The following is a 17322-nucleotide window of genomic DNA, read 5'->3' as shown; positions in this document are numbered from 1 at the left end:
TCAGATCATTTTAACCTTAGACATACACAAACAGGATTAAGGATTCTGAAGACTTTTTCCTTCCTTTAGTGACACTATTCCCCAGAGAACTATGAGCTGACTAAAGCTATTAATGCTCCATACTAAAATTTCCCCCCAGTTCATAGTTTTATACAAAGTCTCTGGTATTCCAGAAAACATACATCAAACTATTCTCTCAAGAGTGGGATAATGGGGAAAATCATATATATGAAAGGAAAACAAAAGATTAGAACTTGACTATCATATTATAGCATTATAAAGGCCTAGGAAGCTGAATGAAAATCATTAGGTATGTGTGTTCATGTCACTCGTTGTTTTCATTTTTTTCTTCCTTTTTTGGTGAGGCAGTCGGGTTAAGTGACTTGCCCACGGTCACAAAGCTAGTGTCAAATGTGTGAGGTCTGATTTGAACTCAGGGCCTCCTGACTCCAAGGCCAGAGCTCTATCCACTGCGCCACCTAACTGCCCCCTTGTTCTTTTCATTTTTATAATTATACTTATTAATAGTTTATAAATTTTGTTGATTTATTCAGAAACTCAGCTTTTGGATTTATCATTTCAGTTGTTTTCTTATCTTCAATTATATTCTCTTCTCTGATCTTAGTAATGTCTTCTTTCTGTTTGCTTTTTCCTTTTCAAGTTTTTTAGGTTCAGACCCAGTTCATTATTTTTTTTCTTTCTTCCTCACTCAGGCCACATTCAGGGTTATAAATGTGCCTTTGAATACTACTTAGGGTACATCTCATAAATTCTGACACAAAGTAGCCATTTTGCCATTATTTTTGAGTGGTCTGGTTTTTTTTTTACACTTTCCTCTTTCACTTTATTATTATTATTTATATAATTTTAAATGTCTAAAGCTGTCTACACTTTTTATTCACAGCATTATTATTAATTTTATTGCACTATGATCGGTAAATGCAGTGTTTAGAATCTCTCCTTTTCTATATTTATTATGTCTCCTTTATGGCCTAGCATGCAAACAATTTTTATATAGGTTCCAAAGTCTGAAAAAGTATATATATTCTTTTCTTATCCCATAGAGTTCATTTCATATAGCTATTTATTTTCATTTCTATAATACTCTGTTTAGTTGCGATTCCTTTCCTAACTTTTGGATAAATTTATCATGTAATGATAATGAGGTACTAAAAAACTCATAATTATTTTTCTAAGTTTATTTCTTGCAAGATTATGAGATTTTCCCTTATGATATTGCAGAATGATTAAGTATATATGTGTATATATACTCATGCATGCCTATGTATTTATACTTATGTATACACATATACATATATACGTATGAGCATGCATGTATATATATGTCCACATGTGTATATATCTATCTATCTATATATATCTATATATATATCTGTGTGAATATGAATATATAAGCTTAACATATTTTGATTCCGTATAGAATTTTTTAGTATAACATCATGAAGCAGAGATGTTTTCCCTGCCTTGGACTCAGTGCCCTGGACTCAGAATTTGGAAAATGAGAGAATATGGCACTGATTTTTCTACAAGGTCTTCCCAGAAAAAGTTCAGCAAATTTTTGTTGAGGTTCCTCAGTGCCTCAACACATGAGAAGGTGCTCTATTTTTTGTACCCATTGAAACCAAGTTCTTGGTCTGCCACAAATCAATCCACTCTGATTAATTAATCTGAACCTTCACCTTTGGTATTCCTGGCCTCTCTTTGGGCATGATAAGTTGCTGACTAGCCTCCTAGGAAGTTTTGGCATCTGGATTAGTTAGTTTAATGTAGAAATTGGCAGAATAGTAATTCTCTGAAAAGTGACAGGATGATATTCCTTTCCAAGGGTCACATAGATTTATTAATGCTTCTGAAATGTTTTTAAGGTTATGGCCTAGAACATGGGTGGGGAACCTGTGGCCTTGAGGCCACATGTGGCCCTCTAGGTCCTCAAGTATGGCCCTTTGACTACAAACTTCACAGAACAAATCTCCTTAATAAAAGGATTTGTTCTGTAAAACTTGGACTCAGTCAAAAGGCCACACCCAAACACCTAGAAGGTCACATGTGGCCTTGAGGCCGCAGGTCCGTTTCCCTCTCCTCCCGCCCCCTGGCCTAGAATATTTGCTGTTAGGAATGGAGATGAGAATAACCTTAAGATTTTCAAAAGTAACCAGAGATTTTCAGAGGGCCACACAACACCTGAAATCTGTGTATTTCTTCCAATATCCTCAGCTGTATGAGGCCAAATTTGTAGATGAGAAGAAATGGTCTACTGTTGCCCGCAACCAGATTGTACACCGAACGGAGAGGCGTGAAATAACTTATGAATGGGCCAGGCGGAGTAGAATTACTGACTCCGTTTATTCATCTGAGGGCACAGAATATATAGGGAAGATCTAGCCTAACTTCAAAGAGTCCTCCCCGTGAGATACTCCCCAGAACATCTGCTGAGGATGTAACAATCATGAATTTCCTGCTTATCAGGGTTCCTAGATTGGGCTGTAGATTCCAAGGTTTTCCCAGGCGCCTAGGCACCACCTGCATAGAGGAGTAAATATGTAAACCTAAGGTTCAAAGAGAGAGAAGGGATGTCTCAGAGACCTCTTTATCAGGAAGGAATTTGGGGAGCCGTACCACTTAATCCTTGAGCCCTTTGGGGTGAAAGCCTGAGCAGAGGTCAAACTCTGCCTTGGATCTTAAACCCTTATCAGACTCTTAAGATCGGCCCTCAACAGTCTACAATCTCCCTGCTGGGCAGTTTGCTCAGCCTAAAAGTTTAAAATGAGCCAAAGCAATCCAATCCTTTCAGCTCTTGAAATCTCAAGGCTGCTTTACTCCTCCCTTAGATCTCATATTTTTTTTTTAGGGATATTTCTTTCTGTGTGGCTCAGTTGGTTTCCCATGCTTAGGAATTCTAACAGCTTATTCCAGACTCAAAGCCCAGAAAGGCATGAACCAGTGGCATGTTTCTTTTCTCCTTTATCTCAGATTATGTCTGACTTCACGCTTTGGTAACCTAGCACTGCTGCCTAGAAATAGAGTGGGACATTTAACTTAAAGCAGTATGTTGGAGCTTTGTGGAATCTCTAGAACCACCGTGGAAGGTTTATGTTCCCTGCCAAGATATGGTGAATAAGAGCAAGATTTTTGGTCAGGCCACTGTTCACATGTACACCCTCCAGCCTCATATACATATATGACCAGTTTGGGCAGCTGATGTATGGACAAGAAGATATGTCCAAAGATGTGTTGGAATATGTGCTATTTGAGAGACAATTATCAAATGAATGCATGGCAAAATCATCCCTGCCTGGGTGTATGACCCCACTCTCACACCCCTCCCCAAAGAAACCCATCCCCCAAATGGTGATGATTCTGGCTCCTACTATAAGAATATGAAAAGATGAATATGGAAGTTCCAAAGCCTCAGTTAACTGGGTGGCACAAATAACTCTTGGGGCTGGGGTGGGAAGGTTAAGGGGCCCAAGATAGTCTTCATTCTCTTCCCAGCTTCTAATGGGCAGGGACTGTCTTTCTTTCAGCCTGTATTTGTATCCCCAACACTTAACACAGTGCCTGGCACACAATGAGCGCTTAATAAGATTTTTCCTTCTTTCCTTCCTGGATACTGGTGTGTTTCAGAGACCACCTGAAACCATCTCTTCTTTATTGTTAGTAATATCCTCAATACAGTGCTCTGGGGAGTTCTGCTTTTTTTTTTTTTGTAAGTACCTGTTTTAAGTATTTGTCTTTTATTTCTGGGATGCTTGTTTATGTTTCAAAGACTTTCATGAAGTAAATAGATCTCTGCAAACTTTTCAGTCTCTTTACTTGTCAAATATCCATTTGACTCCATAAGACTTTATACTGAGTCTTCTTGGTATATAATGACCCATGCTTCTTAATTCCATAAAAGTTGTACTCCAATTTTGGCAATGCTTCCTTATTCTTGAAAAATCTGTTATAATATTATTTCTTGCTATTTTTTTTTTACTTCTAAGTAGTATTTTTTTCTCATTATCATAGTGTTGGATGTTAACTATGTGTCAAGACATGTTAGATATATACATGAGGGATCTTTTCTGTGTCCTTTGAATTCTTTATATTTGAATCTGACCAGGTATTTCAACCATTTTGGGGAAATTTTCTCCAGTGATTTTTAAAAATAGTGTCTCATTATTTTGTTTTTTCTAAATTTTCTGGAATTTAAGTCATTTAGAGAATGCTACATCATGATTTATTCTTAAAGTCTCGTTACTTGAATCTGTGTTTTCTAATAGAATAACTTAGAGTTCTTCGAATTTGGTAATATTCTTTATTTCTTCTCATTTGTTTTCAATACCTCTTAATAGTGACTTCATTTCCTCATAGAATTTTATGTGATCTTGTGATTTTCACAGCATTGACAATTATGGTTTGATTTCTTTCAATGTGTCATATATTCATCTGAGGATATGACCTGGAAGATGTTTTTTTTTTTAATTTCCATTGCTTCTGGTACTGTAGCTGATTCAGCTGCAATACAATATTTCAAAGTTTAATCAAAACTCTTTTTTTACTTTGCTTATTTTAAATTTTATTTGGTTGAATTTTTTTGCTATTTTTATTTTCTTTGGTATTTCTATTAGTTATTTCTTTGTAAAGAGACTAGGTCCCTTCAGTCCACTCTGACTTCATAGACCAGTTTCTCCTGATTTCTATTTTTAAACTAAAATAATCATTATGCTTCTAAAGAAAATTGAGATTTTTAGTAACTATTATCTAATAATTCATTTAACCATAATTCCCATTACACATGTAACAGATTTACATCTAAGAAAAGCAAATCAATTCATTTAAAGTCAATAAGGCTAATGATCAACTGTTCTAATATCTATCAACATTAGAAGAGTATTCAGGTAGTACTATTGTTACATCACCAAAAATGATATAAAACTTTGTAATAAGGGATAAAAATAGTAAAATTAGGTAATTAAAAACAATATAAAAGTGTTTAATAGATTTAAATAATTGGTGTCAGATAAATTAATCATTGGGCAAATTGAACAGAAGATTGTTTTGAAATTAACAGATGTAAACTTTATCAGAATTGCTGTGTGTTACAGGGAAAAATTTAAATATAGTTGAGGTAGGATGTGAAAGGAAGCATATTTCTCACTCAAACACTCCCCCCTAAATCTCAACTGGTGACAAACTGTGATATCAAAATCATCAAGTATTTGAAGAAAGAATGATACAAGCTTTCTTGAAGTCATTAAAACCAGTATTACTTTCCTTTGTGAAGTCTCTGATGCCTGACCAGGGCTGAACTGTGCCTGAAGACACTCCCACACTGATTACATTTATAGGGCTTCTCTCCAGTATGGATTCTCTGATGTCGAGTAAGGTTTAGATGCAGGCTGAATGCTTTTCCGCATTCATTACATTTATAAGGTTTCTCTCCGTATGGACTCTCTGATGCTGTATAAGCAGTGCACCCTTGCTGAATCCTTTCCCACAATCAATACACTTAAAGGGCTTCTCTCCTGTATGAATTCTCTGATGCTGTGTACAGTCTGTACTCTGACAGAAAGCTTTACCACATTCATAACATTTGTAGGGTTTCTCTCCAGTGTGGATTCTCTGATGTCGAGTAAGGTTTAGATGCAGGCTGAATGCTTTTCCGCATTCATTACATTTATAAGGTTTCTCTCCCGTATGGACTCTCTGATGCTGTATAAGCAGTGCACCCTTGCTGAATCCTTTCCCACAATCAATACACTTAAAGGGCTTCTCTCCTGTATGAATTCTCTGATGCTGTGTACAGTCTGTACTCTGACAGAAAGCTTTACCACATTCATAACATTTGTAGGGTTTCTCTCCAGTGTGGATTCTCTGATGTCGAGTAAGGTGCACATGCAGGCTGAAGGCTTTTCCACATTCATTACATTTGTAAGGTTTCTCCCCACTATGGATTTTTGGATGTTGCTTAAGTAGTGCACCCTTACTGAAGGCTTTCCCACAGTCATTACACTTATAGGGTTCCTCTCCATCATGGTTTCTTTGATACTGCCTAAGGACTGCACCCTTACTGAAAGCTTTCCCACAATTATTACATTTATAAGAATTCTCTCCAGTTTGGACTCTTTGATGTTGTAAAGGAAATTCACCCTTACTGAAAAATTTCCTGCTTTCAATATTTCCTATCATATTTTGACTAAAGTGTCCATGCAGTCTGAATGCCTTCCCACATTCACTACATTCAGAGAGTTTCTTGCCAGTATGGATTTTCTTATGTTGAGCAAAGTTTTCATGAAGCTTAAAAGCTTCCCCACTTTCATTATATTTAAAGGACTTCTCACCAGCAAGGACCCTCTGATGCTGCCTATAGAATGCACCCTTATTAAGAATTTTTGCACATTCATTATCATCATAGGATTTTTTTCCTATACACAGTTTCTGGTGTCCAATTAGGTGGGCTTTACATATTAAGATTTTCCCCACATACATCACATTTATGCCAACTCTCTCTTGTAAAACCATCCCATTTTGGAACAAGGTTTGAGCTCAAACTACATTCATTACACTCAGGACCTGTCTTTCCATGGAACATTGTCTTTTGGGAAACAGTCATTTGTTGCAGTTGTCTCTGCATCCCAAATTGGTCACTGAGTTTCCAGACTTCTCCTAGCTTAGGGTACAAGATGCCACCCTTTGTAAATCTTTCCACTGTGGACCCTTTGGAGGGTTCCTCTTCAGAAATGCCCTGCTTTGAAAATGGCTCCTTGACTTCATGTCTGTTATCCCATTCTAAAAGAAAAATGATAAAATTGTGCCCTGTAGCCTGTGTTGGGAGGAAGGAAATTACTAAAATGAGAATAATGAAGTGATAATGATGAGAATAATGCACAATGATCCTGAATGAGAATGGAAAAGGAAGGCAGAAAGCAAGTGAAAGAATCTGAATGAAGTGGGGTCATCCACCAAAGAGGATTAGAAAGGATGAAGGATTGGAATAAGTAAGTGATGGGGATGTGGCAAAGAGCGAATATCAGTATTGTGGGAAGAAGACTCAGGTCAGAGTAGAGGGCTTAATCATTCCCATACTGTAGTACGATCCTGTCCTTTTCAACTGACCCTGTACATTTCTATCTACACTTTTTAAAAAAATCCTCATGTCTATAAGAAGATCTCTGCAGTCCCAGTTCTCCCAAACCTTCCCTAACCATTATCAAGGTCTTTCTGTGACCACGATGATAATTATCTCTGTCTAAATGCAATCACTTCTTCCACACACTTACAGGGCCAGGGTTGCTAACATTCTGTAAAAATTATAAAGGGTCAGAGGGAAAACCATTGGCTCCATATTATTAGTAGCACTACCCCATTTTGATCACAGGTGTCATGTTTTATTCTCCTAATGTTACTGAATTGTGGGCAATCATCTGCCCTCACTATTGAAACTCTTTTTATCTGACATTTAATGTCAGACTAACTCTATTCTAATTTGATTTCCTGATTCCCATAACTTTGGCTATCTTTAGACCTTTGTGGGTCTAAAATCCTGGCTTCCTGTTCTTATACTCCCCTACCCTGATCCTGAACCTCCATTTCACTATTATACTCAGTGGCTCCAAGTGAAAATTATTCTTATTGAACACTGCATCTCCCTATTGACTACAACATAAAGATTAGTATCCTTAACCTGACATTCAAAGTGTTTCATGATCCATTTTCATATTACTTATTCACCCTTATTTCAAAACAAGCATGCCCCACTCTTGTCCAGGTGGGCTTGTAAGTGTCCCACAAACATACAGTATTCATTTCTCACTCCAGAGCTTTGTTCATATTTTTCTGTCCACCTGGAACGTCCACTCACTCCATTCAAATTCTAAAAGCTCTCAGGGTCCAACTCATGTTCCTTTTTGTCTCTTTCTTTAAAAAACAGTCTTGTTTGATGCCTTGATCTTCCCCTTCTCTTGTACCCTTTATATTTTTATTGTAGTTATTTACATTTCTGCTTTGAGTGGCTCTGTTTTCTTTTTTTATTGGTTATCAGAATCTAATCTATTCTGAGCAGTGGTCCTATTCCCTCTTCGATACTCATCTTTTTGCCAATTACTACAAATATCCTTTTTGTTGTGCTTAGCATTTCCTTATGAGTCTTAGTTCATCCTGATCCTTAATTAACATTCCTGATACTTTTCTTAGAGGTCCATGAAATGCCTTTGCATTAATTCTCCATTACTGGCTTTTGATTCCATCTTTTGCATATGTTTTAAAAATCTAAGCTGGTTGATGAATTCCCTTGTATCTACTTCAGTTTCTTAAGGCTACTACTCATTTTCTTCTTCATTAAAATTGTTTCTTTTGTGTCTTCAGATGAAATTAGTCCATTAGACCACACATCTTGGAAAGGCATTGAAGATGAATAATGAAGGTGTGACTAGAATTGAATAGGAGGAAGAAAGAAGGCAACTTTCAATTCAACTAGAATAAAAAAATGTTGAGTGGTGGGAGGGGATATTTTCATCTAATAACTTGGACAAAGCTGACATTCAAGATATGTATGGAATTGAAACAAATATTTATAAATAAAAGTCCTATTCCCCAATAAATCAATAAACAAAGGAGATGAGAAATGCTCCAAGTCATTAATGAGGGAAATGCAAATTAAAAACAATTCTGAGGTTCCTCATTAATGAGGGAAATGCAAATTAAAAACAATTCTGAGGTTCCACTTCACATCCCTTAAATAGGCAATAATAAAAAATGGAAATATTGCTTGCTGTGGAAAAACAATCACAGTAACATACTGTTGTTGAAGCTGTGAATTGGTTCAAATGTTCAGTGTATCAGTTCGGAATTTTGTGAGAAAACTGATTAAGTTGTCCATGATGTATAGAGGTTAAGGCAAGATATTTAAGGGAGTTCATGACAAGTGACCTCAGTCTTCCCCACAGGCCTAGGGAAATCTCAAAACTATAATACCAAGAATTCTAAGACTACAACTTCTTATGAATTTTTTTTTTCCTTTTTGGTGAGGCAATCAGGGTTAAGTGACTTGCCCAGGGTCACACAGCTAGTAAGTGTCAAGTGTCAGAGATTGGATTTGAACTTTGTTCTCCTGACTCCAAGGCCAGAGCTCTATCCACTGCATCACCTAGCTGCCCCCTCCTTATGACTTTTTGATAACTCTGACCTGCTTGGTTCTCTCTCACTCACCTGGGCAGGTACACCTTGGGATTTCTTTCTCTACCTTCCATGGATCTCTTTCATGTTCCAACATGGAGATCACAACTGGTTTGGATCCTTTATGCCCTGCTCATATGGAAAGACAAATTACTGGAGTATTTGTTCCGAGAATGAAGAAACATTGCAGAAAATCTCTAACTCTTTGTTCTTCAGAATCTCTGGAATATGAGAAAGTTGAAGCATTTGAAAAAAATTTAGCACTATGAAGGTATCTACTTCATACTACAAAAGTGCAGACTTTTCATCTTTAAAGAAAGAGCAGGAATATTCTCTTTCTATGCTCGAAGGGATTATAAGATAATCAGTATAAGATAATTGAACACTAAATCCCTGCACAGATAAGTAATTTAGAAGCCCAAAAAACTTAACTGAGGGGGAATAAAGTTTCCAATAGGAAGACTGACCCTAAATCACACAGCAAAATCAACCTTACCCAAGGAGACCAGGTTCCTATAATTTTCCAGCATCACTTCCCTGTACAGGTGTTTCTGGCCATAGTCCAATTGCCCCTACTCTTCCTGGGTGAAGACCACAGCTACATCCTTAAATGTCAATGATGCCTGAAATGACAAACACATTCTTGCTTAGCCTGGGCATGGTCTTGGAAAATTGGCAGGATCAAAGTGAATGGATAAGATTATATGTATTGATAATGTTCAGAGATCTGAGTGTTTCAAGTCAAGTAAATTATGTGATTCTCTATTACAAGCATAGCATTTCCCCTTATTATATAGCTGGTACAGAAGTATGAGATATGATGTGTCCTCAAGGAACATATATTTTTACTGGTATTAAAACAAATAAACAATTCAATTGGCAAACAATACAAGATGGGATCTAGTAAAATGATAAGTTGTGTGGTACAGACAGTAAGTGTACATAAGCTCAGAATAAGGAGACCAGCCTGAATTTGGACCGCAAAAGATTTCACAGAAAATTCAGAATCTTAAAGTTAGCATTGCTCTAGGGCATAGCATTGACTTGGAGGAATCTCAAATCTAATGGACAATCACTTTCTACATTTTGCATGAGTACTTCCAGTGAAATCTCTTTCTCTCTCATAGCAGCCCAATTAATTTTGTTCCTAAATATGAAAAGTTCTTCCTTCCATTGAGCTGCAATCTCTTGCCCTTTAACTTCTACCCACTGTTCCTAGTTTGGACTTCTTCAAAGATCAAGTCAAATCCATCTTTTACTTAGCAGCTCTTCATATATTTGAAGGCTATTATTATATTTTTCTAAATCTTTTTTTTCCATACTAAACATCCTATTTTCTTCAGCTGTTCATATGTCATCTTTTTCTTGCTAGTCTTTCCTTCTCAGTTTATTTGTCCCCATTAAAATGTAGCTTATGCAACAGAACACAATATTCTATATTTAGCCTAATACAGACTAGTGGGTTTTTCATCTCCCTCACTCTATATACTATACTATAAATCATATTAATAAAACCTAAGATTGTAGGTAATATTTTTGACGGCCATGCCACAGTAATTTATAATGTGCTTATAGTAATATATAACGAGCTTAAAGTAAAGGGCCATAAAATATATATATAGTAAAGTAATATGGGATGGCTACTTAGGCCAGGTATTCAAGGAGATCAATATGCTTACATCGGGGTGGGGAGGGGGCATGCTCAGGTTTAATGGCTATAGCAAGACAAATGCTTCCTATAAGATAACATTGGTAAATGTGATTAATACACTACCTGGCGTATAGTAAGTGCTATGTCAATGCTTATTCTCTTCTTTTCTCCTTCCCTTCCTACACTGGAACATGGTACTATCCAACTCTTGAGTCAGTCACCAAGCCCCTCCAAGAATCCACTTCAGTAGCAGTTGTCCTGCTTTAGGAATGTCTGGGGGTAGTGACTGAAGAAAACACATTTTTCCAAATGAGCTTCAATTAGGAAGCTTCAATTATGGCCCTAGTGGCCTTTTGCCATTTATGCATTAAATTACTGAAATGATAGTGCTGTGGGAATACAAGCAAAATACGGATGGGCTTATCTCGACTATATGGCATCCAACTTTCTTCATGCACCAGAAAGCAGAAGTAGCTGCATCCTTATACTGATGACCAATGAATTATGGAAATTACCATCTACAGCTACATTTACTTCCACTGATTTTAGATATTTGAGGATAGGTCGAGAGAGCAAAGATACATACAAAGTTGGGTTTGGTGTAAGGTATCAATGAATCAATTAGCAAGCATTTATTGAATAATTTCTATGTCAATGGGGGTACAGAGACAAAAATGGAATAGTCTCTGTCCTCAAGAAGCTTAATTCTATTAAATATGTACATAAGTATACACACAATAACTAAAAAAAAGTAAGGGGGTTAGAAGGCATAACAAAGGAGATAGGAGAGAGATCAGACCAGTTTGAGTACCAAGGAAGAGCAGAATCATGAAAACCCGGAGAACAGAAAGTACCCCCTAACTACTATCTACAAGACCTATTCAAAACTCCTTGATCTGATATTCAAGGCCCAGTACAATATGGCCTCACCCTAGCAAGCTGTGCCCTATTTCCTCACTACTTCCTGAAATGCAACCTCAGCTTAAGCCAGATCAGTCCTCTCTCTGATTTCTATAAAGGACATGTTCTCTCCAGCTCCAAGTCTTTACTCATGGTATTGACAGGATGACAGGATTAGAGCTTTAGAATTGGAAAGGGCCTTAGAGGTCACCTAGTCTAACCTTTTGGTTTTTCCAGCTTATAAAATTTAGTCCCAAGGTCATACAAATACAGAGCATCAGGAAAAGGATTTGAACTGCTGTCCTCTGGCTTTCCCTTAGCCATCTTTTATAGCTGTTTGAATTCTGTCTACCCTCAGGGCCAGTTCAAATCCCACCTCTTTCAAAAGAGCTTCACAGCCCACATTGTACCTTCCTTGAACTCATGTTTATTGTCCATGCCATTCATTTTGATCTTGACTCATCTTGCATTATTTAACTTTTAAATAAGTTAAAAATAATTAAAATTGTGATTTTAATGTTCATGTCTTGTCTCCCCAACGAAACTATAAGATTCTTAAGGACAAGGCCTCTGTCTTCTGTTTCTTGTGTTTTGCCAGTGTGCCTGCACATAGTACTAAGAACACAACTTAGTATCCTGATTGAGAGACTGGATCTTGATAGAGAAGAGAAGGATGCTGTGGAATAACAGTAGGTAAACTGGGAACATGAGAACATTCCCAGTCCTCTAGAGTCAAATAACTGCTCAGGTTTCCTGGACAGGATTTTTTAAGGTAGGTTATTTATAAGCTCCAGAGTAAGGGAAGGAAAAATGTTTTTACTCTCAGGCAGGAGAAAGCATATTAGGGGAAAGAGATCAAAGAACCCCAACTTACCTGTGACCTGGTCATAAGGAGTCCTGCACTCATTCCTTCCTAGTCGGTGCTCCCCTCTGGGGAAAGGGTGGATTTCTGACAAGGCAGAGCTGTGTAAGGGAAAGAAGCCATGAGGGAAATCTCTTGTCTTGTGCTTCCCAGACTCACCAAGCTAGAAATCCTCACAGCACAACTGGGTGTTGTTATATCCACCCACCATGTCTTAGGAAGGAAGCTGAAGGTCAAAGGAGTAGCCCCATCCTTGATTCTGAATCAGAAGGAAGGTCTACCGAGTAAAGGTCCTATCACTGTGGTCTTAGTACATTCTAAGACATTAGATTAGATATACATTATAAGACCATAGCCTATATAGTACCAACCAAAGCCTACTTCTAAAGTCACCAAACTGTCAAGCTATAGTTCAGGAAGCTTTTAATGTGTTGCCTACCCATTTGCAAAGTATTTTCTGCTCTGTTCCTCTCTTCCTGAATGCCTCTCCACTCCAGTCTTGGCTCAGGACCCATTAAAATATTCTGCCTTTGATGTCTTCCCAGAATCATCCTTGGTGAGTGTAGTGTAAGGGCGCAGTGCAGGGTATACTCAAGCCCCACAGGGAACATGATACCCACCTTACTAAGCAAGCTTTATAAGAAGAAAGGTGATTTCAGGTCAAAGAATGTTCTCTTCTGTATGAATAAGGCTCCTGCAATTAGTCTAGGTGTGATCTCCTATATGGCCAAACCACAACTTGTTCTTAGCTTCTGTAGTTCTCAATTTTCTACCCAAGCCTGTTGGTCAGATTCTCTAAGGTCACTCACTCCTCCTTAGCATCTGAATATTGTGATGTCACTCTAACGTTGTTTAGCCAGATATTAGGGGAAAGAGATCAAAGAACCCCAGCTTGGGTGATTGGGAACTCTCCAGCACCAGCCTCGTACAAACCCTGCTCTTTCCTGAAATTCTAGCCAAAGGTCTCACATCAAGTGTTTCTCCTCCTAGGATGGATTCCTGCTTTCCAGGGCCTGAGGGCTTAGAGGCAAGGTCACTTTTGGAGGGACCACCACTAGAGCAGAGATGTTTACCTCCTCTGTAAAATACTCCTTTTAGTGCTCCACACTGGACACTCGTAGAGTCTAATGGGGATGCTGTGAGCACAAAGAAGAAGGAATCCGTAACAGTCAGGACTCAGCAGCCCCAGGCTCAGTTGGGATCTCAAAGGGCACTGCAGAGGTAAGTAAAGAGCCATACATACAAAAGGGCAAAAATGAGTTTCATTCATCCAACAAACTTGTAGTTCAATTCAATTCAACAAACACTAAGCAAGCAGCTATTATGCTCCAGGCAGTTGGCTAGACCCTAGGATACAAAAGCAAAAATGAAAAGTTCCTGCCCTCAAGGAGCTGACATCAAGGGCGGTCGATGGGTGACTAGGCCGGCAGAATACAACATGTAGATAAAGAATGGAAATACAAGGTAAATTGAAGATGGTGAGAGTATTAACGAGCATTTCAAAGAAGCTAAATACTCTGCTCGAAGCCCAGAATCCCGGCTGGGCAGTTACAAGAATATAAGATCTTTCTTTCATCTGGGACACACACACACACACACACACCCTCAAGGAAAAAGAACTGATTGCATGCCCAGCATTCTATCTGATCGCATCGAGTATGTGACAGGAGGTAGGGGTAGGAGTAGGAGTGGGGAATCGGGGCCAAGTCATTACATACCTGGGAATGGGTCCGGGACCTAGAATGATCTCCAGCTGGTTCCGACCAAAGGCGCTGCAGGGAATCCCTAACTCATACTCAGGCAAGGCTCAGGATTGCGCCTGCGCCCAAGGATCCTCAGTACTACAACTCCCAGAATGCTACGGCTTCTGCCTTGCAGAGACATTAGTTATTGGAGGTTCTCCAAGACTTGTCCCCCACCCCCGGCCTCTCTGCCCCTGCTCTTCTTAACTCTCGGCACCTGGAAGAGTATATACGTCTCCAGAGCTTTAGTACCCGATGTTAAAAAGCGAAACTCTACGAGTCCAGAGGGTCGGAGATGAATCATGCTGCCTGCCATGCAGCAGAGGTGGACTTGCAAGTTTGGACGTGGCCAACGTGGGAATTTGTTTTGCTGTACTAAGCGTATTTATTATGAGGGATGTGAAAAATTGTTCTGTTGAGGCAGGGAAGGCAGTGGAAGGAAAAAAATAAACTCTGATAAAAATAAATTAACTTGCGTGAGTAGGGGAGGGGCCAGGACGCGAAGCTCTCTCCACCAATCAGAGGCCGCCATTGCCGACCACCTCCTCCTCCCCATCCTGGTCTGTTTTCTCACAGAGCATCTAGGAACCTCTCTCTTCTGGCTCACCTACGACAGGAAACTAGTTTCTTTGTGTAAGTCACCATTTAGCATAAACTTTGGCAGGTGCTGTCTTAGTTGCTAGGCATAAAAACAAAAGTGAAACCGTCCCTGACTTTCAGGAGAACAGTCTCTGATATTCTCTTAAGGAGGACATATACAAGGTAAGAGGGAGAGGGCAACACCAGAGTCCTGAAGGAGACAGATAAGTGGAGGCAAGGTGAGAATGCATTGCAGACACAGGAAACAAAGGAAAATAGAGTACTCTGTATGGCAAAAAGTAAGAAAGTCAGTTTGATGGGACTCTAGGGATTGTGTGTGTGTGGGGGTAATGTGGAATAAGGCTGGATAGGTAGGTAGGGGCCTAGGTTGAAAGATTTTAAATGCCAGAGGAATTTATATTTGATCCTAGAGGTAACAGGGAAAGAAATAGTACTCTCCTAATCAGATTTACTACTAGCACACATGTACACACATTAAATCAACAGGCACACACATGGATATAGATTTAACAAGGAAAAAAACAAAATAAATTTTCCTTGTGGAAAATGACCTTGTGGTCATCAGACACCAGGTTAAGAAAAATTCAGCCAACATTTCTGGATCCACATCATGTTTTCTAACTTTGCCTGAGTTTTAATGCCTTTTCCTCAATAATTTCCACTCTGTCCACAGTCAAGTAGTCACGTGCAGTGGTATTGATCTCTTTCCATTTTTTCCCTTCAAAACCATAGCCCAGTGCTGCTTTTCCCATTCCTTCCCAAGATATTTCTGACCTCAACCTTCACCTACTGTTTCCTGCTTCATTTCCCTTTATAGAAGACCCTGGTGTCACCAGTCAAGCCTAGCCGAGGGTTGAAAAAACCCTACTTAGGTCCACCCATCCAACCCAAAATGGAGACTCCATCTTTTCATGTTTATTCCTGTTTATCCTTACTTCTGAGTTCAGTTTCTGCATCTTACTCTTATTACCAATTCTGTGCTAGTCCACCCATTTATAGGTTTGCACTTAGTACAGAGGTGCAGAAAATGATCATGCAAGGCACTCGGAGGCTATAGTTTCATGCAAGATTTATTGTAAGGATATATAAGATCAGGAGACAAACTTAGCTGCTTCAGGGTCTCAATATTCTCAAATCATGGGCACAGTGTTGTATTATTTCAGACAATGACAGAGAGCTGAGTACATCTCCTCTACCTAGCATAGTGCCTAGCATATAGGAAGCACTTAAACATTTGTTGACTGAATGATTGTAGAAACTTTCTAAAGATGGAGTGGTGACTTGAATTTTTACATATGTGGCATATGCTACTTATAAATAATGGCTATGGAGTTGTCCTCCACAATAATGAGAAGCTGGAGTACACTCAGAGGGGAGAGGGTCCAGGCTATAGAGAGGACTAGAAATGATACTGCAAGGACTGAAGAAACTGGGTATGTTTAGTATGAAAAGGACATGTTTTGGGGGGAGAGAGGGACATCATAATTTAATTATTTAAAGAGCTGCTATGCAGAATAAGGATTAGATATTCTATTTGACCCCAAAGGGCAGAACTATGAACACTAGATATATAAAAAGAATCCAATCTGGGGCTGACGTAAGGCAAAACTTCCTAACAATTATATTTATTCTAGTTTGGAATGGGTTGCTTCAAGAAGTAATGGGCTCCTCTTCATTGGAAGTCTTTCTGTAAATCAATTCATCTATGATTTCAGTTCTGATTTGGCTATGTATAAATATTTTAAATAGGAGAGGAAGTATGAAATAGTCCTTTCACAGAGAAAAAAACACCCAAAACTAAAGAAACTTTTTAAGATGCAAGGATGAATTAACGGCAACCATCATGTAGTAGAAAGAATGATGGTTCAAATCCTATCTCAACTAATTAGGGACTTTCCTATGTACACCTTTCTCCTAGAGACTTCCCAGTCGGGTTATCTGTAGGATACTTCAGCCTAAATCATTGATCTAGGGCAAGGCAATGAGAGCTCCTTCTCTTCCTTCATTAGTTCCCAAATAGGAAAGAATCTATCTCTATTTGAATCCTGAAGTCATCATACTCCTTCTGCTTTCAAGCCTTGTGCTGTCCTGAAACATATTTTACTAGTTGAACTATCCCAATGGCTTGGCCCAAAAGGCTTTTCTGGGCCTGTGTTCCAATGCCATTTACAACATATATTCAGATCTCAGACTATACTTTTGTCTTTTCCTCCCTGCAAACCTTTGTAGCACTGCCATAGCTCCACATTTGCTAGCAGAATTGACTGAACCAAAGTAATAGGCAAAGAGCCAATGGGCACTGGAAACCTTTCCTTACAAAAATACATAAGAATTACAACGATAACATTCTCATCTCCAAATATCAGGTAAGAGAAATGTTTTATCATAAT

General features: G+C 38.6%; 1 protein-coding gene across 1 annotated transcript in view; it reads right to left on the bottom strand.

Moving 5' to 3' along the window:
* Nucleotides 1-601: 601 nt before the first annotated feature.
* LOC110207370 (uncharacterized) overlaps nucleotides 602-17322 on the bottom strand; it is a 42914-nt gene continuing 26193 nt past the window's right edge. The window contains 3 exon segments of the mRNA XM_020984966.2: nucleotides 602-5448; nucleotides 5451-6015; nucleotides 15456-15468. Of these exon segments, the coding sequence (XP_020840625.2) occupies nucleotides 5270-5448; nucleotides 5451-6015; nucleotides 15456-15468 (757 nt within the window). The 3' untranslated portion in view covers nucleotides 602-5269.

This window comes from Phascolarctos cinereus, unplaced genomic scaffold (genome assembly GCF_003287225.1).
Source record: "Phascolarctos cinereus isolate Bilbo 61053 unplaced genomic scaffold, phaCin_HiC Scaffold_2;HRSCAF=192, whole genome shotgun sequence".
Classification (NCBI taxonomy): Eukaryota; Metazoa; Chordata; class Mammalia; order Diprotodontia; family Phascolarctidae; genus Phascolarctos; species Phascolarctos cinereus.
The sequence above is the reverse complement of the archived record's forward strand: the minus strand, read 5'-3'. Positions and strand labels throughout refer to the sequence as shown.